Source organism: Callospermophilus lateralis, chromosome 13 (assembly GCF_048772815.1).
Source record: "Callospermophilus lateralis isolate mCalLat2 chromosome 13, mCalLat2.hap1, whole genome shotgun sequence".
Lineage (NCBI taxonomy): Eukaryota > Metazoa > Chordata > Mammalia > Rodentia > Sciuridae > Callospermophilus > Callospermophilus lateralis.
This window is the reverse complement of record NC_135317.1, coordinates 73,106,196-73,132,880: the sequence shown is the minus strand read 5'-3', so window position 1 is coordinate 73,132,880 and position 26,685 is coordinate 73,106,196. Positions and strand designations below refer to the sequence as shown.

Genomic DNA, 26,685 nt, shown 5'->3' with positions numbered 1-26,685 from the left:
GAAGAGATGTTAGGTGAAACCACCCCATGTAGGAGCTTCCAATGGGACGCCCAAGGGCTCCCTTCCCCATCCTGTAAGAGGCAAGTCGACACTGAGCCGTCGTCAGTCTCCACGTGTCAGCCAATGTGTAAGCTAGTGAAGGGGTGGAGAGGGTGTTTAGATAACATACTCCAGCAACTGAGTGGTTAAAGGGGGGAACTGAGGCATACAGACCTAGAAAGCATCTCTGACTTGCTGTTATCTTCCCATTCAGGCCAGCAAAAAGCTATAACTTGATGCTTTATTGGTTTTTTTTTTTAGTCTTCCTTTCTCTCTTTCTATGACACGCATCAATGCAAACACAATTACACACACACCAAACGCATGCACACACACACACACACACACACGCACGCACACGTGCGCACACCTCGGGCATAAAAGGGCTCATTCCAGCAAACCTTTTTCTGATACAGCTCACTGGGAGGGAGGGAAAGCAGAGCAGAGGAAAGAGAAGGGGAGATGCAAGCCACCCTAGCTACTTTTACTCCCCTTTAAGGCTGCCTGGTTACGGTCCTGGGAAAGAAAACCCCTGCATTCCTCCCCTTTAATTGGGTTTATTGTTAAAGCACTGGAGCAGCTAATCCTCACAGACCTGTAGGAGCAGGAGTGGGAGCGCCTAGAGCACCGACCGTTCTTCCGTGTCCTGGGTAAGATGAACCTGCTTCTTTTCTTGCTTTGGGGGGTTTCCTCGCCCAGTGGGAGGCACGCAGTGCCTGGAGAGTGGGTTTGAAGAGCCACTTCTGTGAGCGACTTGGGCATTCATTTGAGCCCCAGTCCCAGTCTTCCCTGACTCTTGCGGTCTCAAGGGTAAGTTGTAGCTGCTGTGGAAAGCAAGTGTGAATGGGGGTCTCCGAGTGGGACTTCCCTGGGGAGCCATCTGACCATACTCCTGGGCTGGCTTCATGGGAAGCATTTATACTTCTGGGCAGGGAAAGGGGAGCAAAATATCTGTCCATGCCATCTGCAGAGTGTCAGGACCTCCAGCCCCCTGCACCCCCTCCCCCGAGCTCCCCCTTCATCTCTTAACCTCTCTGACCCCAACTGTCATATGGGAAAATGTCCGCCCCGCCCACCTCTCTGGGGTTTGGGGAGGGTAAGGAGAATCAGTGGGTATAAAGGGGATTTGTAAACAGTCCATGGCTCTGCAAACCCCAGGGAAGAGGATCAGGCTCAGGCCTCCGGACCCTCCATGCACAGGCTTCAGGCTCCCGGTCCCCTGCTGCTGCCTTAAGATGCAGAACCTGGGCATGCTGTGGCTGTCAGTCACAAGATAGCTCCTTCACCTTCCCCAGGGGCATGTCCACCTCCCTGGAGCCTTTAAACTTCCCTAGTTTAGTTCTCCTGTAAAGCTGTTAAAAGGAGGTCTGGATTCACCACCGCCACCCCCATCCACACCGTGGCCCCTTCTCTCCACGTAACTTTGACGCACAAACATTAACCCTGAGGTTTCCGGAGGTGGCTGCCAGGACTGGCGCTGGTCTGGCTGCGGTGTGCGCCTGGCCAGTCTCTTGCTCTGGAACCAGATACACTGATCATGAGGAAAATCTCTGGGAAGGGTCAAGAGAGTCAAGCAGGTTTCGACTTGGGTAAGGAGATGATCTTTTCCAGATCAGAAGCCAGAGACAGACCCTGGCGTCTGTCTTTCCTACTGAGACCTGAGCTTAACCAGGGCCAAAGATGAGACTCACATCTGAAACAGGCCACAACACAAACTGCTTAGTAATACCTGATATGGGGACCATACTTCACAGTTTATGATATGCTTTTAATTTATCCTCTTAAGGACAATCCCTCAGAGGGGTCATGGGGTACGTATTGTAACCCCGTTGGTATAGATGAGACCACTGAGGCTCAAAGGGGTTAAATGGTTTGCCTGGGGTTGCAAAGCTGTAGACTGGTGGTACTTATTTGATGGTGGTAGCACTGCTTTGAACCCAGATCTTCTGGTAAATTCAGTGACCTTTCCATGTTGCTACAGATAGCTATGAGTGGGTGGGGGGTTCAAGAATACTCTTTAGAAAGATGGGGCAAAACTTTGGGGAAAGCCTGAGGTCAGAGTCAGAAAAGATTTAAGCTGCTGCCAGAGGAGGCTCCAATAATAGAGACGGTTCCTCCAGCCTCAATATGAGAAAGCTGAGCGCCCGGGAACTCAGCCTTCTCAGACCACCTAAGCCAGCCGCGTGTTGGGGAGAGGGCGGGTGGATCATTCAGGTGTTGGATGGTTGCCCGACAGCATCACAAAGAGGAAGGTGGAGATGAGTGACATTCCCACAAAGAGGAAACAGGAAAGAGTCAACAGGTTACAAGGTATAGTGACAAGAGAACTGGTGTAGGAGTTTGAGGGACTGGAACTCCCAGTCCAGCTCTGTCACTAACTGTCTGTTGGATTTGGGGCATTTCTTTCTGAACATTTCTATTCATTGATGGCTCGACTATGACAAGGTGTTATAGTAGCAGTGAGGCATTAAACAAGATTCTGCTTGGAAAGTGCCTAGCACAGTGCCCCACCCAGTGCTCCCTCCATAGCCATGATTACTACAAGGCCTGGGAGCGATACTGGTTGGAAGGGAAAAACACCCCCCTCTAAAAGCAGAATGCCTCCCTCGCTCCCTCTCCCCCATACACAAACGCACACCCGGCCAGAAATAAATTGCCACACGGAGTGCTTGCGAGTGACGGCGCCCAGCCACAGACTGCCAGAGCCAGCAGAGTGAATGAGCTGCAGCATGAATGAGAGGGGGAGCGGCTGAGTCTGCAAACAGGCTGCGTGCCTGGTGCTACAACCGCAGGCGCGCCGCCATGGTCAATGGCAAGGGGGAGGGGTGGAGCGGCTGCCAGCAAGAAAGGGAGCCAGTGGGGGTCAAGGAACTGCACCGCCTGTGAATGAATGTCCCCCGGTGGAAGGCTGATAGCTCAGAGCTTTGTCCTTCCTTCTGCAGTTCCCTCTCAGTACGGATCCTTGCTCACCCTTTCTGGGAGACACCGTGGAGAACCTGGCTGGGACATTTAGCAAGGTTGCGCCCCACGCCTGTACCAAGGAGGCACTTCTTGCGTGAGAGTCAGGCTTACCAGCAGCACGTGTGACATACAGTTGGCATTACCCTTAACTCCTCAGAAAGCTGCCTCAATGGAGATCAGCACATGGCCCTCGGAGAAACCCAACCTAGGCATGGTTTCCTCCCATTTGTGGAGCAGATGAAGTAGTTGGCTTGCATTATGGCCATGATGTAGGAAAATCCAACGCGAGACTCTCAATAAGATGAGGTGCTCACATTATAAGAGGCAAGTGGAACGAGGGCTAGCTGAGGGAAGAGATGCTCACTGCCATGCTCACTCCTATTTAAATTGTTTGTTTTCCTGACTCTTTTCCCAGTGGTTGGTGTTTAATTTATATTCCTATAATGTGGGCCCACGGCAAGGCACTTGGAGGTTACAAAATGTTTTCATGCCCATTGATCATTAGACCTCAAAAGGAATGCAGAGAAATAGAGCAGGGAGATCATCATTCCCATCAGCAGAGGCCCAATGTGATTAGGAGCATGTTAAGAATAAGTAGGAAAAGTTTTGCTCTCTCCATAGACTTCTATGTTTTGACCTCTCAATCACCAACTGAAACTCTAAAGAATGGGCTTCATTCCCTTTATGAGAAGCACATTATAAATCTTAAGCAATGCATGAATTCTGGCTTATTACTGCAGAGGGAACGATTTGGTTTTGGTTGCACCTAAAATAAACTGCCGTCAGCAATTGAAAGAGTTTCTTGCTCAATTATTCTGTGAGCAGAAACTGGCATGGGGCTCTGGTTTTGGAATGCAGGGTTAGCACGAGGTCTGGGAGGGTGAAGGAAATGGTCTGTGGACTTCCTCTCCAGGCAGAAGTGTCTGCTGGAGACTTCCCCAGGAACCTCTGGGGAACAGAGCCTGAGCTCTGGATAGCTGACATGGCCCTGGGTTGCAACCCATGAGCTGTAAACAAGTTCTGAAGGCTGGATGGGCCCAGCCATGTGTGTGGGGCACTGAAGAGGGCACTGACGGATGGCAGTGGGCTGCTAGAAATTTCATATATTCCTCCAAAAGATGAACAACCACAAAGCATTAGTGATGGTCTCATTTGCATTTTCCAGAGTAGGCTCTAAGGAATCCCAGCTCTCCTTTCTGAAAACAGGTGTTTTACCATCACTAAATTTAGGAAATTCCACGTTAAACAGCCTTAAGTAGGTGTCTTTAGTAGAACTCAGAACTTTTTTTTATATTTGTTTTTTTTTTTTGGTTTTTTTTTTTAGTTTTCAGTTGGACACAAAAATCTTTATTTTATTTTTATGTAGTGCCGAAAATCGAACCCAGTGCCCCGCGCATGCCAGGCGAGCGCACTACCACTTGAACCACATCTCCAGCCCTCAGAACTTTTAATAAGCTAACGTGGATCATGAATTTCTAAGAAGGGAGACCATAGGACAGTGAATCTGCCTTCCTCACAGCCTTCCAGGACTAATATTCTAAAAATCAAACTTCAGGGAACCCTAATTTAGTTCACTCTCCTTTTTTTGACTAAAGAAAAAGATAAAACTCAGAGATGTATAATGATCCGCTTGGGGCTACACAGTTTTGCTCGATGCTGAACCAAGACTGTGCCAAAGCTTGGCTTTTTCCTAGTGTGCCTCTCAACTCAAAGAATGCTCCAAAGTCTAATGTGGACCAGAGTTCAGGAAATCATGGATCCAAGGCAAGAAAAATTCCCAGCATTAATCTTTTACCCCTTTATAATCTGGTGTAGTATATATTTTTATGACTTTGTGTGCCCCAGTCAGGAGGTAGAGAGCATTTTCTTATTAAAGATGATCCTACTGATAACCTTCCTCCCAAAGCCCACAGACCCTATGGAGTCTTGCTCCCTAGAAATGAAAAACCCAGGAAGCAAGGAGTATAAAGCAGTCTTCGGGTGCACAGATTCTTCTGAAAGGAGTATAAGCCCGGCAAGCTCTGAAAGCCAATGAGACTTGCTCACTATGCCCCATAGTGATTCACACCGCTTTGTTTAGAAGTCCTAAGCAAGAGCACTGGGAAAAAGCACGGCAGCTCTCCCCCTGGGTGGAACTGAGCCATGATCTGTGGGTTTAGGACTGCTGAGGTGCTGCTCCAACTTTCTCTCTGTGCCTATGCCCATCTCTTCGGCTTGTCCATGCCCAGTCTAGGAGCACTATGATTGTTCTTTTGTTGCATATGCATTGCAATGGATTGGAAAGAATGCCTTTGGATTACGATGTGATGCCCCTAGGACTCTGGGATATCATAACAAAAGGTTAAAGCTATTTCTTTAAGACACATCTCAGAGCAGAGTCCTAAATGGTTGCGATCCAAGTAGGAAATTTAGTAGGGAGGCTACAGCAGTAAGAGGGGGCAGAAGTAAGAGTCCAGAGAGAGGGTCCAGGCAGCATGGGGTCATGAGGTGATCTGACACTTCTGGGTTATGTGGTGGCAATCAGGAGACCACTGCAGACACATCTCATCTACCTGACAGTTCTATCTGGGACCATTGCTGCTCTGGGGACCAAATGGAGCCAGGGAAGGAGAAGAGAGTGAAGGCCACCTGCCTCCTGGGCTCATGGCCCAAGCATCTCTCACCAGCTCTTCATCAACAGCTGCCACCAAGGACCAGACAGCCTGCCCCAGAAGCAGAGTAAGGGCTGCACTCAGAGGAGGTATCCACCCTAAGTCTGCACTGCCAGTCCTTCAGGAAGAACATTCTTTCTGTAGTCTCCTCCCCAGCTGCAAAATGCTCCCCAAGAGGTCAGGAAGACCAGGTCTTTGATTGAGCACTAACTAGGAGCGAGGCACTGTGCTAAGCCAGAGGAAGACAAGAAAATAGACCGTCTTCATCCACGTGGAGTTACTTTCTAGTGAGGATGCTGACCTCAAACAGGGGAATTTCAGATGGTCACGTGTATTACAGAAGAAAGGATCAGCTTGTCTGGGAGGGCCTGGGTAGAACAGTCAGCAGGGCCTCTTCAAGTGTCTCAGCAAAGTTCTGCTCACCAAAAAGTGGACACCCCAGGCCTTAGGTACTCCGTCTGTGAAGTGACGATGATGGCAAGAAGCCAAGACAATTATGCCTTCTATGACTCTTCTGCCCTCTGCTGCTGCTGGGTAACAGGCAAAGTCTCACAGTAGGGGTGGGGAGAGAGAGAAAGGGAGGGTTTGCCACTCTCTGTAGCAGAATACAGATCTTCTTGCTAGTTTCCTCCCTAGAGCAATATAAAGAATGTATTTGCAGTCTCCACCCCCACCGCCCTTCCATGTCATCTTAAGCCTAAAACCCTTCCCTGACCAACTCTGCAGGGCCATCTTCCTCATTCACTCATTCGGGCACAGTAATAGACACTGGGGATTCAGAATTGAGATGCACATGGTCTCTGTCTTTTAAGCAGACTGCTTGTGGTTTCCTTGCTTATTTATACCCCTGTATCTTAGGTTTGGTCTTTGCAACGTGATTGTAAGTACTTTTAAAGTCAGGCTCATAGCACCAGAATGTCTGCATTTAGTCCAGGTGTATACACTAGGTATTCCATGAATGCTTGCTGAACCAAGGAGTATTACTCCTACAGCTCAAAGATCTTCCTATGAATTAGATCATTTTCTTTGTCCAGAGCCATTTCTTCAGAGCCTTCAGGAGGCTCTTCCTCTGTTGAGGACTGAGAGCCTGAACCAGCCAGGAACACCAAGTCCATGGTATCTCCTGAGCCGTGGATGTGAAACCAGCCCTAAGCCTCAGAGAAGTCTGCAGCGGCTGCCCCTGCGCTCTGAAACCCAGTGGAAGTTGTTACCGGAAATAGAGTGAGAGGCGGGAGTGCTTTGGAAGCAAATGAGAGCAATATTGGAGCTTCGTGCTTCTCAAAATTTTTTTTTCTTTTCCTCTGAAAGGGCCTAGATTACAGAAGTCAAGAGATGAGGGGGGAGGGCTTTAGCAGAAAGAAGCAGGATGCAGCCAGGGAACGTGCGCCACCCCTTTCCATCATTAGACCTGTACCAGGTGGGGGTCCTGGAGGAGGTTTCTCTGAGGCTATGGAGGGGTGGGAACAAAGAGCCACTGGGAGACGGAGGGGGAGGTTAGATGTGGGTCCCTGTGTTTTCCACATGGCTCCGATGATGAAACGAAATTGTTAGGATTCAGTGTATGGGAGGAGGGGTGGGCGGGAAAGATGTTTTCCGTGGCCTCGGCTAAGAATACTATGTTTTTAAAGCTATTTCAGAGCCATGGGAAAGAAGGAACAGTGAGTACAGATCTGCTAATGAGGTGGTGGAGCCTCCTGAAGAGCAGGCAGTCGTTCCACCGGGTTCCAGAAGGGGGCGTGATGGGCACAGCCAGGGGCCCAGGAGCTAGACCAGGCTCTTGGTCGCCCCTCACCTGGGAAAGGAGTAGCCCCAGTTCTGTTGATCTATGCAGAGGGAGAGACAGAGGTCTGCCCCTTTAAACATCCCATCCAATACTTCACCCAAATCCCCTGCATTCTTCAGGACTTCCCAGCTGCAGTGTGTCTGCCCAATAAGAAGCTTCCCCTGGAGGCTAGGTCAGCTAAGCAAGATCCTAATACCTGAAAAGAGTGATATGCTAGAGCAGACAAGTTCAAGTTGAAACCTTCCTATTCCCCCATTTTTACTGCCTGGTGGGGTGGGAATTCGTGCATTCTAAATGCCAAGCAGCCTGATAAGCAGAAGCAGCTGGATTTGGAGCTCAGCATCTGCAGAATATCTGGCTAAGATATCCCCCTATCCTGAACAGTTCTTCCTGCTCAGAGCAATCTCTGCCTGTCAGACTCCAGGAGGTCAAGAACTAATGGAGGGAGGAGTCAAAATCAGGTTGACCTCCAAACCTGTGCTCTTCACCTGATGCTCAGCTGTGACAGCACAATCTCTCTTTTTATTCTGAGGTTATCAGAAGACCTTGGAGATTCTGCATTTTTAAAAGTGGGGATGGAAGGCATTGTGTGAGAGGGGCAGTCATTAGACATATTTTCCTACTTCCCTGTCAAGTTCAAGGAGTATGGGTGGAGAGGGCTTTGATAGAAATATATCACTCATCATCCCCCAGTTATCCAGAAACCCTGCCATCCAATTTCCCCTTGGGAACACATATGCATGAGTTTGCTTGTTCATTGCCTGTCTCCTTTGACTGGCAGATCCAGAAGGGCAGGGCCATCATCTAAGTTGTCCATTGTTACGTATCCAGCAGTGGGCACATGATAGGTGCTAAATAACTATGTGTGGTCTGCTGAATGAATATGTAATCCAGAACTCTGGCAAAGTTAGGATACAACTCAATACAGATTTTAATGAATAACTGTTTACCCAGCACTGTGCTGGATGTTGTAGGAACTTCAGAGAAAATATAATCTTGTTTATTTAAGCTATAACAGGTAGAAGAGAGGAGGAGGAGGAAGAGTTGGGGGGGCGGTGGCAGAGCTGTGAAGTTAGAAAGGAGTCAGGCTGGCTCTGTAGTCTGAGTAAACATCTTGGTGATCATTTTGGTAACACAGGAAACGCCTCACTCATCTCAGATCCCTGGAGGTGGGTTTCCCTGTGTTATTCTATATCCGTGCACACTGTTGCCCTCAATTAACGCACAGGTTACAAAGTAGGGTTCCACTACAGGACTCTAGACTCCTCCATCATGTAGCAAGCATGATGCTCATGTAGCAGGTGTTCAATAAGTTCGTTGTAGCGGTTTTTAAAAACCAGTGGGGAGAATACTCTTATTTTTGTCAATGATCCGTGTTTTGCTCTCAACCCTTCCTTCTGGCCATTACATAAATGATGTATTTTAGATTCTTTTGCAACCTGTTCCCATCTTATTTGAGAAATGAGATGATCAGAATATTTTCCCCTCTCCCTCCCTCCAACAAAGCATCCCCAGAAGCTTCAACTCTGGAGGCGATGGGTCGAAAGGAAGAAGATGACTGCAGTTCCTGGAAGAAACAGACCACCAACATCCGGAAAACCTTCATCTTCATGGAAGTGCTTGGGTCGTAAGTCCTGGGGAGTGGAAAGCCCCTGGAGGGCTTGGGGAGATGCTGGGGGTAGTTGTTCTGGTAGCAGCAATGGTTGAACTGGACTGACGCTTCTGTGACTCTAAGGTGCCTAGGGGGATTTTTGTGGCCTGGGGGTGGGTGAGTGGCGTGAGGGAAAGGTTTGTTTTAAGACCTGGGATGACTTAGTGCACTGGAGTCCTCAGGGATCACCAGCCCCTTTCCCTCAGGTTCTACATCCCTCTGAGCTACACCCAGTGGCCCCCATCATACTTCCAGATCTCCTTCTCTCCTTGGCAAAAGAGGAATTGGGGAGCACTTCTGGAGATTCAGTGATCCTAGAACTTTCCTGGGAGTCCTCATTTCCCCCATCAGTGATCAAGCCAATCTCACTGCACGATTTGGATAAATGAGAAGGGGCTTCTGAGACTAGCCCCCACCTCCTCTCTTCTCTGTGTATCAGTGCTTGGGCTTTGCCACTGTCCAAACTCCTACCAGCCCACAGGCGCCTGTGCTTGCCCCTTGACAATGATCATGGAGCTGGCAGTCTCCAGACAGCTTCTCTGGAGCTGACTCTCCACTTGGTCGTGGAGGGGAAAGTATTCTCTCCCCCAGGAGGGCTGCAGTCTCTGACGCAGGCGGGCAGCAGCTCGGGGCCTTGGGCCCCCACCTCTTCAGAGGCCCAGCTGGTCAGCTAATTAGCCAGGGCTAATTGTGCCTGGGCAGGGAGGAGTGTTTATGGGGCAAGCTTTCCCTTTAGTCAGTCCTGGCTGAGTGTGCTGCACTCTGCCCTGGCTAGGAGACAGCAGATGAGGACGATGCCCTCGCTCTTGCTGCAGAGAGGAGTCAGGCATAGCCAAAAAGAACCCTCTGGGTCTTCCTGGCACAGATTGCCAGGTTCTGCCACACTGCTGAGAATCTCAGCAGTGGTGCTGGTCATCAGAGTGCCGGCCTTCCATCAGGGGCCCTTGCCAAGACACAGCTAGAGGGGAGGGGGTTTTGGCAGGAGAGCGGGACAAGGCTCATGAGTGAATCAGAAATGATTTGTTAAGCATCCCCAGATGGAGGGAAACGGGGAGAAGGAAGGCCAGGTTGAGGGGAGTTTATCCACGTCTGCTATAAACTTGTGCTGTGGGACTGTCAGAAGACAGATGCATGCCCCCGTGGGAGCTCAATGAGTTCTACTGTAGCTAAATAGCTAAACCTCGAGGGACACTGGGGTCATCTGAGAGCTTATCACTCCAGCTTTTAACTGTGAATATGTTTAAACAGAAAGAAAAGGTGAAGTGAACATCAATATACCCACCACCTAAATCCAACAGTTGTTGACATTTCCTTATACAAGTGGATCCACTGTATTCTCTGGTTCCACGTGTGCAGATCCAAGCAACAGCGGATCCAAAAAAAAAAAAAAAAAAAATTAGAAAATAACTCTCATCTGTACCGAAAAAATCTGTTCAGATTTTTTTCCCATTATTATTCCCTAAACAATATATTATAACAACAATTTACACAGAATTTACATTGCATTAGATATTATAAGTAATCTGGAGATTATTTAAAGTATACAGGAGGGTACGCATAAGCTTCAGGCAAAAACTGCAACATTGTATAGAAAGGACTTGAGCATTCACAGATTTGGTATCCTAAAGGGTCCTGGAACCAGTGCTCCATGGATGCTCAGGGATGCATTTGTTTTATACACATACTTATTTCTCTGAACCATTTATAAACAAGTTACAAATACCATGACATGTCACCTCTTCTGAGTCTTCTCTGTCTATATTGCCTAGAACAAGGCCCTGCCTGTTTTACCTTCTGACACAGGCAACCTTGACTGCTCAAAACTAGTTCTCTGCTCCCCACCTTGGCAGTGGCAGGGTAAATCCTCCTCCTGTACCTCACCCCACCTCAATAGAACCACCTGCAGGACTAAAGCAGCCTGAGACAGAACAACAGTAACACCCTCTCAAATTGCCATAATACCACAAAACTCCAGGTGATCCCACATGCAGATGGTGCCATGTGGATGGTACCCTCAGGTTTGGGCATACTGAAGGCCCTTATTTAATGCCATTCCCCAGCAAGCCCCAGCTCTGAAATCGGGGGACCATCCATGTGTGATTCCAGAGGTTCGGGTTGATAGATAGGACTTTGAAGGTGGATTCTAGTATGTCACAGCTGGAAGAAATCTTTGAGGCCGAGTAGCTCAATTGTCATTTTATAGATTAGGAAAGTGGATTCTAAGATGAGAACACATAACTAATCCTTTCCTGACCCCAATTTTCCCTCCATGCACTAAACCACCCATTCCTTCAGCAAGTATTTATTGAGCATTTTCTATACACAACCAACCGTGGGGCCTGGTGCCATCCTCATTCACCTTCCGTTATACCCTGCCTCAGACTTCACAGATGGTGCCATTCCTCACCTCCATGGTCCCTCCACCCCTCAGCCAATGCTAGAAGGGAATCAGGCAAGCTACACCTCCAGCCCCTCCACACTTTCTCTCATGCTTCCTCTCCACTACCACCTGAAACACTTCCAACTCTTCCCCACTCACCCACTAGGTTCATTTATCCCTTAAAACTGAGCTCAGATTATTCTTAAATCAGAGGTGATATATTATGTGCTCCTTGGCTATCCAATGGGTCATTTTGAACAAATTAAGACAAAGGTGCCCCTTCCCCAGCACTCCTTCTGTCTTCTGGGAGAAAAATATTGTAATAATTATCCTGTGAGCATATATACGGGCTACAAGGTGAATAGCACCTGTTGAAATTGTGCACAACCTGCCCAACCACTGCCCACAGGATACCATGTTAAGTATAGGTTTTCTGTGGTCTCATAATATGTCATCCTTATGTGCATGTGTCTCTTTCTCATACTAGATTCTCACTCACAAAGCTTCCATCAGTTAGAGGAGCATTCACTAAACGCCTGATAGCCTTTTTTTCAAACTGAATGCAAATTGCTTACTTGTCTGTGCTCCTTGCTGGTCTACAGACCCCATAAGAATGGGAATCTCCGTTTTTTATCTCCAGTATTTAAGATTCAGTAGGTGCTCAATAAATCTTGGCTGAAGGGATAAGCAAATGAATGAATGCACAAGCAAGTCCTGAAGCTCAGATGAGCTCTGTGCAGCAAAGGAGCAGGAACCAGACACAGGAAGTGCCACGTATTTTTCCAATGCAGGTTTTCAAAGTCCTTGCAAAAGCCTGACTGTGGCTGAGCCTTCATTCCAGGATTCCCAGATGGCAGGGGAGACGGTGGCTCAGCTCTTCCCTCATTTACATTCCATTCCTCTTGCATAGTTAGGTATTCTCCATGATTTTATTCAAATTAAGAATAATTATAGTATCCAACACATATGGAGTTTGGGTTTTGGTTTGGGGTACTGGGGATTACACCCAGTAGCACTGTGCCACTGAGTTACACCACCCACCCCCAGCCCTTTTTATTTTTTGAGATAGGGTCTCCCATCATTGCCCAGTTTGTCCTCAAACTTGAGATCCTCCTGACTCAGCCTCTCAAGTCACTGGGGTTACAAGCTGCACCACCATGCCTGGCTAATACATATGGCTTTAATAGATGTCAGAAATGCTGCTAACCACCTTATATATTTAACTTATTTAATCTTCTATACAACCAACCTTACAGATCAGGGTCTAACAATGTTTCCACTTTTCAGATGAGGAAACTAAATATAGAAGTTAAGTATTAAGCTGCCCCCAAACCTGAGATTCTAACATGGACAATCAGGCTCCAGTATCCACCCTCAGGTTAGCTACTGTTCTTCTTCATGGTGCTGGGGATCGAACCTAGGGCCTCCTGTGTGCTAAGCAAGCACCATACCAAGGAGCCACATCCCTCGCCCTTTACCTGCTATTCCGATGGCCGGGTCTCTAGAAGATCCCCTGCAAATGAAGAAGCCTGCAATTTGGAATCCTACTATGTTTTCCCTTTAGGTTCCATCTACTGTTTTCAGGGTCTGCCCCAGAAGCTGCAGGACTCTGTCTTTAGTCTTTGCAGAACCCACTGAGTGAATGAGAAGGTGCTCAGTCGTCTGGTTCTCAGAGATTATTACCATCTAAAATGGATACATTGGTCTTCCCCGCCCCACTGTGTCTGAGTATTTCCTCTAGTGCTGCCACCACTGCCACTCCAACGGGCCACACTGCACCTTCTTGCAAGAGAATGGCCCCGGCAGTGGCCTCTCTTTCATGGACTTGCTTAGTGGAGAAATCGCCACAGCTGAGGGAGAGTCTCTGGAAGTCATCCCCCAGTTATGGAAACAGGAAAAGCCCCTGCCTACACCCTGAATGGGGTCTTTTCCTTCCCACATGACCCACGAAGGAAAAGGTAGCCTGGCATGTCAGGTAGTCCTGCCATCCATGCAGCTGGCCCAGGCCCACCGTGACAATGGAGACTCGTTTTCAGTCGTACCATCACATACCCTCCAGAATGTTCTCTAGACATTCAGAACTAAGTTTTATCTCTTGGCCTCTTCCCCTTCCAGAGGAGCATTTTCAGAAGTTTTCCTGGTGAAGCAACGGTTGACTGGGAAGCTCTTTGCCCTGAAGTGCATCAAGAAGTCACCGGCCTTCCGGGACAGCAGCTTGGAGAATGAGATTGCTGTGTTGAAAAAGTGAGTGACTCTTATGGCTGGTTGGGTGGTGCAACTGTGGGATCACAATGTGCTCTTCATTAATTGCTTTGAGGAAAAACTGGGCTATATTGCCACACTCAAAGACACTGCTCCCTTTGAGACCATGGGTCAGTTTGGTCAATGAGATAAATTTAGTCAGAGCTGCCCTGGCTGATTTTTTTTTTTTTTTTTCCAGAAAATTGACTAGCAAACCCACTGTTGGCAGAGTTGGTGTTTGCATGTAGGCCAGAGAGTAATTAGCCCAAAGGAACAAAAGTCAATTGATAGCCAGCACCAAGAAGAATCAATAATTAAGGAGACAGCATGAGACTTGGAAATTAGCTTCAGTTTGATCAAAAACAAATGCAGGTTCAGCACCCCAACTGTCACATAACCATTGGTGACGCTAACAAATCATCAAGTGTTTACAATAAAACTCTTACAACAAACCCTTGTGAAACCCCTACTATGAACAATATGTTACTGAATGATCAAGGGGTTACAGAAGACATAAAGGAGGAAATCAAAAAATTCTTAGAGATAAATGAAAATACAGACACAACTTATCGGAATCTATGGGACACAAAGCAGTTTTAAGAGGGAAATTCATCGCCTGGAGGTCATTAGGCAAATCCACTCACCAATACACATATATTTAAATATAAATTTGATGAAAAAATATTAGTGTTCATGAAAAACTGAAATTCAATGTAACTATTATACTAATAATTCTTGTTTAAAAAAAAAAACCCTACAGATGAAGGTGTATTTTAAGTTAACATTTAATCAAAATTGTGTTTTCTGAAAAATATTAAAGTACATATTAAAATACAAAAAAAAAAAAAAAAAAAACCCTACTATGTATCAAAAGTGTATTAGGCACATGGGATTGGGACAAAAAAGAGGAGACAGACAAAATTCCTTAATCTCAGGAACTCACATTTTCCAAGTGGAGACAGAGGTGCCCATAACAAACTCTAACCCCATCCAAAGGGAGGCGCACTAACAGAAGGTGGGGCGTGGAGGACATAGGATTCGTTCTACCTACCTGGCTTTCACGAATGTGGGTTATTAGGCACATGTTCAAGGAAGGAAATTAATGGATGAGTAAAATTTTATAAGGGCAAGAGGGGAGGTCCAGAAAGGAAGTCCAGGCTGAGAGCAGCACAAACATCAGCGTAAAATCATAGGAGTTCATGGGCTACTAGGGAAAACTGAGCATTAGAAGTCCCTAAATTTGAAATGAGTAACATCCAGGAAAAGGAGATGAAACTGAGATGTGAAATGGGACCTAATTGCAAAGGATTTTCCTTTGATGCCATGATAAAGAACATCAGCTTTATTCTGTTGGCAGAGAGAAGTCCCAAAAGGATTTTAAAGAGTCACATAATCAGAGAAGTATTTGGGAGCCATCCTTCAGAAGCATGGTGGAGGATGAGTTGGAGGAGACCAACCAGAGGGTGGGAGACCAATGACAAGACTTTCACAACAGTCTAGGCATAGAGTGAGAAAAAACAAAGGTTGTGGCAGGACCTCGTGGTAACAAGAAAACTGGAGGCAAGAGACAGTTCAGAAAGAGAAGTGATTGGGTTTGCAATTGACCGGTGAGAAAAGCATGAATGATGATCTGAGATTGGACAAATGTCACTAAGTAGAGATGAACATCATTGCTTGAAAGTAAAGAAAAGGGAGAGACTTAGAGGAGATGGAAAGAAATTGGTTGGAGCATATTGATTGAAGGTATGTATTCACCGATCCCTATATAAAGGTGTCTAATAGAACTACAAGTAGCATTCCATGGACTGTGGCTTCATCAAGAGCAAAGATTATGGTGTGCTTTCTTATCATTGCACTGTATCCACAATATAAATACTATTTGTTCAGCAAGTGAGTAATCAGTAAAGTAATGGTAGCACCATGGGTTTATGAATATAGCTGAACCCATCAAGCGATCAGTGCAACAGGTCTGTGTTTTTAACAATAGCTTAAATCAAAGGGATATGATTGGTTATGTATTTGCTCTTCTCCAGGCACTATAGTTAGCATTTTTGATGCATTATCTCTTTTAGTCCCACTATTGTCCTATGAGAGAAATATATTTGTCAGACAAGAAAAATGAGGCTTAGAAGATTCGAGAAAGCTAGTTAATGTTACCCAATTAGTTAGCGCCTGATTCGGATCTGAACTCAGGCCCAGCAGGCCCAGGTTCTAAGGACTTAGTCCCTGTGCTGCACAGCCATGAGTAAAGCTTGCTGAAGATGTTCCTCCTCCTGGGCATGCCCAGAATTGCCGCCTGGAAAGCCAAGCCCCTCAGCTAACATGATTAATCCACTTGACTCAGTCTCTGAGTAATCACAGACAAAGGTCACCCAGGGCAGGGTTTCCCAGAACGACTGATACTTCAGATCATTCTGAGCTATGTTGGGGACTGTCCCAAGCATGTCAGATGTCCAGCAGCATTTCTGCCTCCACCTTCTAGGTGCCAGTAGCACATCCCATGCTGATTATCAAAAACGTCTTTATTGTCAAATGTCCCCTGAGGGGTAAAATATCCCATGGTTGAGAATTACTGATCTAAGGGACATCACACAGAAAATAAGCATCTTCCTTGTTTTTCACAACATCCTGGAATAATAAATTTTCAACAACTTCCCATGGTTACCCAAGAGGGAATTCAGCTCACCTACACCTCTCCTGCTGTTATACTTTCTCCATGCAGTGTTTCTGAAAGAGAGATGGATATCCATTTTGTAGAATAACCTGGCATTGGGAACCCTTTAGTCTTCCTCAATTCTTGGGCACCCCTTAGTCCTCCATTGTTGTTCTCCTCCTTCTCCTCTTCCTCCTCCTCCTTCTTCTTTTTCTCCTCCCCCTCCTCCTTCTTTTCCTTCCCCTCCTCCTTCTCCTCCTCCTTCCTCTCCTTCTCCTTCTTCTTCTTCTCCTCTTCCTCCTCCTCCTCCACCTTCTCCTTCTCCTTCTCCTTCCTTTGAAGTTGATGATCAAACCCAGAGCCTCACATCCTAGTAAAATCTCAGCACATACTCTACCATTCAGCTACATCCTGAACCCTTTCTAGGCTCTTTAAACTTTGTCTTTTGTTAAAGTTTAAAAAAAATCCTGAAGTAACTGAAACATTTGTTCCCTGAAAGCACAACAATCAATTATTCATTCAATCAATGTGGATCAAACACCACCCTGGGAATTTTTTCTCTGGGATTACTTTATGACAGCCGACTTATTACAAAGGCTCCCCCAGGAACCCGTCTTTCTAAACACTGCCATAAAGAGTGTCTAGTAGACTCTCTGGAGCTAGGGCTGCATTCTTTGTCCAGACCACCTGAACCACATACCTTTGACCATGACGCTTACTTTTTCCCAGGATCAAGCATGAGAACATCGTGACCCTGGAGGACATCTACGAGAGCAGCACTCACTACTACCTGGTCATGCAGCTGTAAGTGAAAGGTGACCCCTCTCCTCCACAGAGGCCTGTTGGAGCCTGGGAGGCCCAGAGGAGATTGGTCAGTGGTGAGAGCATGGCAACTAAAAAACAAAAGCAGAATTAGTCCAAGAGCTTCTGAGTTGCCAAGACATCTTTTGGAGTCAGTACACCCCTGGTCATAGGAGTGCTGTGTGAGCTGAGGAATAACTCTAGGGCAGAACAGGCTTCCCTGTCATCACAATATTTCCTACAAGTGGGGAAAGAGCTGTCTGTGCTCTTTTGCCTTCCTATCCCTCCCAGGGACGTTCTGGGACTTCCCCACAATGCAGCAACTGAAGGGGTAATGCCAGGTACAGCATGGGCCACCAGAACCCTTCTCTGGCACCATGACTGGAGTCCATTTTGACAAGTCTTTTTCAATCAACTGGATAGCAAATGTATTAACAACATTTCAGGGTAAAGTTACTATAGAAGTAGAAGGCACAGGGTAGATAGATTTCAATTCAATATAAAGAAAGACTTTCTCAAAAGAGATCCACTCAGAGTTAAAACTGTAATGTGTGCATCCATCTGTAGGACAGAAATAGAATGTCATTAGAAAGGTCTCTGTTGCTGTCATATCCACATAGAGTTCTGCCTGATGCTGACTGCATGTGGGTTGGTTAGTGCTCCCAACAGCACAGCCTTGGGTTCAAAGACACCTCTATGGTGTCTAAAAGGCACACACAGAACTCCCATAGACACACGCCACTCTGCAAATTCAGTATGGCTGGGCACCATGGGTTTTGACTGATGAGCCAACTCCTCAGAAACTTCAGTGCACTAATTTAATTAACTATTGGCCCACTGAAGCCCAGGAAAGAGAAGAAGCAGGCAGTCAAGGGATGGAGGTGGGAAGGGCCCAAATGACAATAACCAGTGAGCAGGGACCACGTGGCACCTTCAGGAGGCCAATTCAACAAGATTAGCACAAAGGTATTCTACAGGCTAACAGGAGACAAGGAGGCGGGCAGGTTTAGGTGTCACTTGGGAGCCACCAAGCCTCCTAAGGGCACCACTCCAGGACCCAGGCCATTCATAGTCAGGTGTTCATAGCTGTATTCAAAGAACATCTTTCTTGGGAGCCTCCAGTTCCTATCACAGAGCCCAGAGCCCAGAGACAGAAACAAGGAGAGCAAAATGGTATGGGTTTGACTGGATACATTCTATTCCTCCATTGCTACATGGTGCTGTCAGCTGTGCAGAGGCACAACTAATGTCATGGAACAGTGGAAATGGGGGCCAGGATGGTGAGAGCATCAGAAACCCCAGATTATGTTCAAAATAGTTCAGGGATGTTCATCCTAGAGAAGAGGAGGTCTCAGGAGAGCATTTCACCAGCTCCACATACTTGAAACGATTCTTGTAAAAAAGATGTTTTGCTTGTTCTGTGTGGTCCAAATGGGTGGAATCCGGGTCTTCTGGAAAGAATTAAAGGTCATCAGGTTTCAACATAATACATGGAAATATTAAGAAACCAAACACTTTGTCATCAGAGGTAGTGAGTTCTCTGACACTTACGTGTTCCTGTGTAGACTAAAAAACTTTCAGACAAAAATGGTATCAATGGTATTCAAGAGATGGGAGGTTGGACTTGCTGTTAAGCCCCCTGTATCCTGAGACACGATGCCATTTGAGTCTCGAAACACTTCTAGGGCCCCACCTATGATGCCAGCTTTGGGTAGTCCATTTTCCTAAAATGAGAAATGAAATCCTGATAAAAGCAGAGTTGTCTCATTTTTCAAACTTTTTCTTTCCTATTTTGCCCAATTTCTGTGTCGCTTCTCATTCATAATGGCTTCCTGTGTCCCAGGCCAGGAAGGAAAACAGATAAGGAATGTGTGCACAGTAAGGGATTATTGGCTTCTTTTGCAACCCCAAACAGGGACATTTGCATTATAAAGGGAGCTCCCAGAGAGAAACTTGGCTCAGAGAAAGGATTCCCTAGTTACATCACACCAGGCACCTAAGGAGTTGTTCAGAGACTGGATTGGGCCTCCCCTCCCCTTCTAATCACAGTTCCTGGGCACCTTCCTGGTTGTGTCTCAGCTATATCTCTCTTGGCCACAAAGCAAACACACTGGCATCCCACTGACCTGCATTAAGAACTGGGTTCCTGTTCTTGCCCTTTGCCCACAGTGTTTCTGGAGGGGAGCTTTTTGACCGGATCCTGGAGCGAGGCGTCTACACAGAGAAGGATGCCAGTCTGGTGATCCAGCAGGTCTTGTCAGCAGTGAAATACCTCCATGAGAATGGCATCGTCCACAGAGACTTAAAGGTGCCAAGGCCTAAGCACCCAGTGGGAAACAGGGAAGGACCCTTTCAGAAGACACCCGAATTGTGAGAAGTGGAGGTGCTGTCAAAAAAAAAAAAAATAGGATTGGACCAATTGGACTCCCAAGGCCTCTTCTGCCCTCAGATTCCTTAAACAAGTCTTGGGTGGCTAAACAATGATTGTTAGTTTGCACCTCAGGTTTTTCCTGAACCTTGGACTGTGCCTTACCCTATTTAAGGAATCAAAATATTCCACACATTTCTTGAATCCAGTCACAGTGAAATAAAGAGCAACAAATACTTTTTGAGGGTCTACCTGGCACCAGGTATCATGGTAGACTTTGGTGAGGTCAGAGGAATTAACCAAAGGTTGGTTTCCTCAAAAATAAGATGGCCGTGGGGGTAGTTGGGAGGGAAGGGAGAAGGGTTACAAGGCTAAGCAAAGTCAGGACCATAAGGAAAACACAGAGTTCTGGGGTACGGAAGTGAGGGCACAGGTTAAAGGAAGGAAGGGGGAATGGGAGAAGATGAGCTTCGCCTCAGAGACAGGAGCCCAGGGCTGAGCTTCCTAAGAAATTATATTAAAGAGAAAGAAAGAGAGATGTGCTTCAAGGGACTGTGTCCTATACCACACATTTCCTTCTCCTGCAGCCTGAAAACCTGCTGTACCTCACCCCTGAAGAGAATTCGAAGATCATGATCACAGACTTTGGTCTGTCCAAGATGGAACAGAGTGGTGTCATGTCCACGGCCTGTGGGACCCCAGGCTACGTGGGTGAGTCTGGAGGCAGGAAGGAAGTTGACCAGTTGACTATATTCAGCCACAGGATGTAAGTCACAGAGAGGGGTGAATGTGAGGAGGCAGGGTTCCCCTTTGGAGTTACCCAGGTAGAGCATTCACTTCCGAGATTCAGGACCAGCCAATCCATCTATCTCCAGAACTACCCCTACTTCTTTCAAATCTGACATTTTTAAAGACAGTCTACCCCTAAGCCCTCTCCAGCCCTCAAGCTATACTTTGACTGTCACCCCTGCAGACAGGTCTTTCCAGTAGGACCAAAACCAGAAACAAGATCACAAACCCAAAGATCAGTAGAGAGCTGAGGGGTTGAGCACTAGCCCCGATCCTTCTCACACTCTAGCGGAAACCTCACCCTCCAACTGTGAGGGGAGCCTGGAAGCATGAGATGTCGAGTTTGGGCCTAAAGAACCTACCTATGGGCCCCTTAAATTTACACCCGAGGAAGCACTCTGGGGAACTGGCATAGGTGGGGCATCCTATCCAAGCAGACCTTTGGGCTTCCAGGGATCCTGAAAAGATAAGAGCAGGCAGGGGGCCTGGTGAAAGCATTTCTGGGATCTCTCGGAGAGGAAGCTGAGACCGAATATCCTCTCCTGCCCATTTCCTCTTAGGCAATCATCATCTGTTTGCAATTAGAAAATGAGGAGCAGAGTGGGAACCTACTCTCTCCCAAAAAGGGAGGTCAATTACTCCAAAAGATATTGAGTTCCAGTGGGTACAAAGCAGAGGTATCTAGGATAAATACAGAAGGCAGCTCTCTACTGCCCCAGGCTCCCAGTCAAAGGATAGAGCTTGTCTTCATGGCAGGCAAAGCCCCTGCTCTCAGAAGGTACTCAGATGGGAAAGTTACTGTCTGCTCTCTTGGAGCCTCCTAACTAATGAGGAGACTGTCTCTGATTTCCAGGGGAAAGTGGAAACTCTCTCCCAGCACCTACCTGGGGCTCTCCCAGTGTGAAGGGAAAGATGCAACCTTTGCCTTGGGGATCCCTTATCTGGCTGGGAAGACAATGGTCCTACTTTTAGAGAGTACTCAATATATGATAGGGGAGGACTAGCTCCAGAGATCCCTAGTCTGATGGAGGAGTCATAGAGCCTGTCACATGGGAATTCCCAGTCCAATGGAGAAGGCACAGTCTCTCTTCATAGGAGGATTTAGTCTTCCTAGGATTTAGTCTTCCTCTGCTCTTGGGGAATTTTCAGTCTCACAGAAACAATACCATCCCCTGAGCTATCCTTGTTCCCTTCTCTAAGCTTCTTCCTGACCTCCAGCCCCCACTCCACAGCCCTCTTCTCTCGCCCCCCAGCCCTGACTCTGACATTGGTTTGCTGCAGCTCCGGAAGTGCTGGCCCAGAAACCCTACAGCAAGGCTGTGGATTGCTGGTCCATTGGCGTCATCACCTACATACTGTGAGTAGAAGCTGGCATTGGCTCAGACCTTAGGAAATCTTGAAGCCTGCCCACCCCTCTCTTCCCCTCCCCATCTCAGTTCCTCCTCCAAAGCAAGTGCGTGTGCGAATGCACACATATGCATGCTTACTCATGCACACAACTCCAAAGATTGCTGGTCCTAATCTCCAGTACATTATGAAGCAGAGCTCAGCACGCACCCACTGCTCAACCACCTGGTGCTCCCTCCTCCTGCACCCACCTCCATTTGTTGCATATAAATATGCCAAGTCCCATTCTGGAACCAGCAAGAGGTCAAGCCAGACTGGGAGCCCAGGTGGACCCAGTACCCCTGCATCTCAGTTTTCTCCCTTACCTAGTCTCCCAGGGCAAAACCATAGACTGAGTAAAGCTGGTCAGGGCCTCTGCTTTTTGCTCCTCTCCTACATTCTAGGGCTCTCCCTTTCCTGACCTGTTCACCTCCTCTTCCCCACATCTATCCTTGCCTGTAACAGGCTTTGCTCTTAAGAAAAATAATCCGCTATTAGACATTTACCCCTTAGTGTGGATTCGGTTCTCTGTTTCCTCAGTATATGTTGAATAATTATTCTGGTGCTTTCGTTTATACAGCAAAGACTCACTCTCTACTCTAAGTCAATCTCTGGGCTAAGTGCTAAAGAATAGAGCAACGAACAAAGCAGCCTAAAAAAATCCCTCATGAAAATCACATTCAGGAGGACATTCCACATGCCTTCTCCAAGATATTTTGTACAGGGCCTCCAAGAGTCGGAGGAAGTACCAGGAGAGGTAGTAAGGGTTGGGGGACATAATGTACAAAGACCAGGGATGCCAGGTCAGGCCTGGGCTCCTGCACATAGTCTTTATGGGACCTGTGTCATTGCTGAATTAGAGGTAGATCCATGTCCTGTCATAGTGCTGGTTTAAGACCCTTATGCCCTCCACCCTCGTGAGTACAGTGCAAACTAGGGCAGGAGAGAGACTGACCCAGGGAGGATGGGGTGTACCTCAGTAGTGTACCTCCTTCCTGTCCCGCTGCAGGCTGTGTGGGTACCCTCCTTTTTATGAAGAAACAGAGTCGAAGCTTTTTGAGAAGATCAAAGAAGGCTACTATGAGTTCGAGTCTCCATTCTGGGATGACATTTCTGAGTCAGGTAAGGCCATAGGGTGTGAAGGACAAGATAACAGGCTCAAGGCAGAGGCTGCCAAGAGAAAAGATCTTAACGAAGGATGACAGTCCTAGTTCTTCCAAGTCCCCCGGGATCTAACAAAACAGGCTGCCAGGGAAAGTAGAGAAATCTTCATCTGGTTCAAAGGCCAGATAAACTATTTAAGGTTTATGCTCTTATTTTCTTACAGGTGGAAACAGTGTGTCTGATGAGAGGGGCGGGAAAGAGGGGGAACTTTAGATGAGAGGCTGGAAGGGCAGAGTCAGGCAGAGAGAAGAGTTTCAGGCCAGATGTGGCAAAACCAAGCACTTAGATACCAGGACAGGGCACGCGATGTCTATTCATATGAGAAGGTGATCATACACGCTTGTTGTGTCTGTGAAGTGGAGATCAGAAATGGAATGAGCCAGCACTCACGTGTGTGCCCATGTGCTAGTGCTGGCCCATATATCTGTGCAAATGCATGCACACATGGAGTGCAGGCACCCTGGTGCCTCATGACTAGCAAGGTTTCTGCAGTGCTGTGTGGGTGACGCAGCCCAGAGCCTCTCTTCTTGGGAGGTTTATAGTGGGTTGTTATGAGGTGGTTTGGATTTTTTTTTTCTTTTCCTCTTTTAAGACTCTTAAAATTGCCTCTTTGGAAGATTAGCTAAAGATGCATTCACTGCCACCCACCAGCCCGGAAGTGAATTTACATCAGTCATGAAATCTGGTCCTTAGCTGTCGTGTGTCTGATTGCTCCCCTTAGCCAAGGATTTTATTTGCCACTTGCTGGAGAAGGACCCAAATGAGCGGTACACCTGCGAGAAGGCCTTGAGGCACCCCTGGTGAGTGAGAAACAGCGTGAACCCTCAATTCTCATCCTGTGGTTCCCAAAGACACCTGACTCATCCACATGGTGGTTTCTTGGAACTGGTTTGCCCTGAGCCCCTGACGGTAGAGACATCCAGGAGCACATAACTGTCCAGGTGGAGATGCAAATAGCATTTAATCAAGCAGGTTCTGACCTGGGAGTGGCAGCTGGGTTATCCAGGCAATTCTGGAAGCAGACACAGCAGGCGCTGTCATTCAGCAGCCCTGGGTGTCCTGGTGGCTCCCAGGTGGTGCAGTGCTCAGTACTAGTTGCTCAAAAGAAAACCCTCTCATGTTCTGTTTTTTTTTAAGAGAGAGAGAGAGAAAAAAATTTAATATTTATTTTTCAGTTTTCAGTGGACACAACATTTTTATTTTTATTTTATGTGGTGCTGAGGATTGAACCCAGCACCCCGCGCATGCCAGGCAAGCATGTTACCTCTTGAGCCACATCCCCAGCCCCCACTCTCATGTTCTTAAGAGCATCATTTGACTCTAAGATCAAATCTGTTCCATGTGAAGAAATTTTTTCCCAAGCTACTTGAAGTAGCTTCCCATTTCCTGCCATAGTGAGCTTAAATTTCTTGGTATTTCTAAATTTTCCCTAATCTGACCCTTTATCTCCATGTTCATTTCTCAAGATTTCTAACACACCACCTTCTGTTCCAGATAGACCTAAAGTTATACTTCTCTTCCTGTCCTCTCTACCCTCTCGTCCAAGCTCTTTCCTAACTATTTTTTGGATCATACCACCTCTGAGAATGTCCTGCCTGCTGCCCTCTGTGTTGCATGTTTGAAAGTCGGATCCCTTCCCAGAAGTCTGTGACTCCTACAATCCATGCAGACCTACTCATTCCCCTTTATTAATTATGCACCTTACTGTCACCTTCTCTGGTCCATGGCATGAAACACCACCACACCCCTGGATTGTGGGCTCTTAGGGATTGGGGTTCATTTCTCTCACTTCTCTGGGTCCTTTAGTAATTGTCCTAGTACTGTGCACATGGCAAGTGTCTGTGGAATACAAGTGAGTAAGAGACTAAGGGGAGGGGAAAGGGCATCATGTATCAGATGGCCTCACTGAGGATGGCTTCAGGAGGAGCTAGTTGCAAGCAAGGTTTGGAACTAAAGCATAGTAATGTCACAAGTGCCCAGTGATGCAGGGGTCAATAAATATTTCCTGTAAAGCCTTTGCTGGCCATACTGTCTTTGTGACAACTACTCGATTACTGGGCCCTGCTGGTCTGGCACAAAAACACCTAAATGAATAACCATGGCTGCATTCCAGTGGGACCAGACTAGACAACACAGACAATGGGTAGATTTAGCCCATAGGCCATAGTTTGCCAACCCTGCTCTAAAAATATTTAGTTTTACCAAAGAATAAGCCCATTATGACCTGCCCAATGGGAGCAGAAAAGCCCTGGTTCCAGCCCTTTCCTATTGTGAATCAGCCTTCTCCTGGGGCATTCTACTCAGCTTGAACCTGGACCTACCTTCACAGCCCCCTGCCCACCCCTTGACTGAGTGTCCACAGCTACCCAGTAGCCAGGGACCCCTCCTGCATCCACAGGATCAATGGAAACACAGCCCTCCACCGGGACATCTACCCATCTGTCAGCCTCCAGATCCAGAAGAACTTTGCCAAGAGCAAGTGGAGGGTGAGCTGTCCTCTGCAGGGGGTGTGCAAGCTGCTGGGGAGGGGGGAGCAGGGGAGGTGCTGGAGGCTGGGCTAGGTGGGGGCTAGTGGAAGAGCCTACCTCAGGGCATCCCTTCAGACAATAGAGAGCCCCCGATCCCCCTAAATGATAAGTGGGCACATTGGCTTCAAGAGGCCACAGGGAAAGGAAACACTCTTGAGCCCCTTGGGGCTCTAAGGATGCTGTGTCTCCTTAGCAAGCCTTCAACGCAGCCGCCGTGGTGCACCACATGCGGAAGCTCCATATGAACCTGCACAGCCCTGGCACCCGCCCCGAGGTTGAGAACCGGCCACCCGCCATGCAAGCCTCAGAAGTCTCTAGACCTGGCTCCCCTGAGATTACCATCACAGAAGCACCAGCCCTGGACCAGAGCATCCCACTCCCCACACTGACCCAGATGCCCTGCCAGCATGGACCTCAGTCTGTGGTCCCCGGTGGCAGGTCCCTCAACTGTCTGGTCAATGGCTCCCTCCGCATCAGCAGCAGCCTTGTGCCCATGCACCAGGGGCCTCTAGCCACTGGGCCCTGTGGCTGCTGCTCCAGCTGCCTGAGCATTGGGAACAAGGGAAAGTCTTCCTACTGCTCGGAGCCCACACTCCTCAAAAAGGCCAACAAAAAACAGTAGGTATTTTCAGCCAACAACAGAGCCCTAGCTGTGCTCAACCAGGTCTGAAAGAACCCCAGCAAAAGGACTGAAAGAAATTAATAACAAGGCCTCTTCTCTGCTCAAAGGCAGCTCTGAGAGTGGGAAGAGCCTGGTTGGGGGGAAGGGGCTGCTTCTAAGCCTGTCCCTACCACTCACTCACTGTGAGGCCTTTGACAACTAGTGAGTGTCTCCCTTTCTAGCTTGCTGAGCTGCAAAATGGGTTGTTTGAAGCGTATTGACCTGCTCAGCCTGCCCCACAGAGACACTGTAAATGTCGTGGGGTGAAGCAACAGAGATTATAAAAGCTCACAGAAAACTGGGTGTATGTGGGGGTGTGCATTAGATTCCCTGAGTTTCTAGGACCTCCATGTTTGGGGAGGAAAGGTGTAGGAACGCGGGTTGTCTTGTCTTCTCTACAGGAGCTTGAACTTTGTGGAGCTCATGAAGGGAGAGCTGGGCGGATGCCATGGCACAGAGAACATCCCCCATCCCCACACCCCGGCTCTTCCTTCTTCCTCCCTCAAATAATTCAAGGCCTCTGCTGTCTCCTTTCCAGGAACTTCAAATCAGAGGTCATGGTGCCAGTTAAAGCCGGTGGCAGTTCCCACTGCCGGGCAGGGCAGACTGGGGTCTGTCTCATTATGTGA

The 26,685-nt window shown here is 47.6% G+C and overlaps 1 protein-coding gene across 1 annotated transcript; it reads left to right on the top strand.

The window, feature by feature from the left end:
• Positions 1–659: 659 nt before the first annotated feature.
• Positions 660–26,685, top strand: Camk1g (calcium/calmodulin dependent protein kinase IG). The gene is made up of 12 exons (XM_076831602.1): positions 660–689; positions 8,941–9,061; positions 13,581–13,709; positions 17,089–17,163; positions 19,330–19,468; positions 20,116–20,239; positions 21,599–21,674; positions 22,713–22,825; positions 23,589–23,667; positions 25,266–25,353; positions 25,589–26,013; positions 26,595–26,685. The coding sequence occupies exons 2-12, from the start codon at positions 8,970–8,972 to the stop codon at positions 26,683–26,685; spliced, it is 1,431 nt and encodes a 476-aa protein (XP_076687717.1). The 5' UTR covers positions 660–689; positions 8,941–8,969.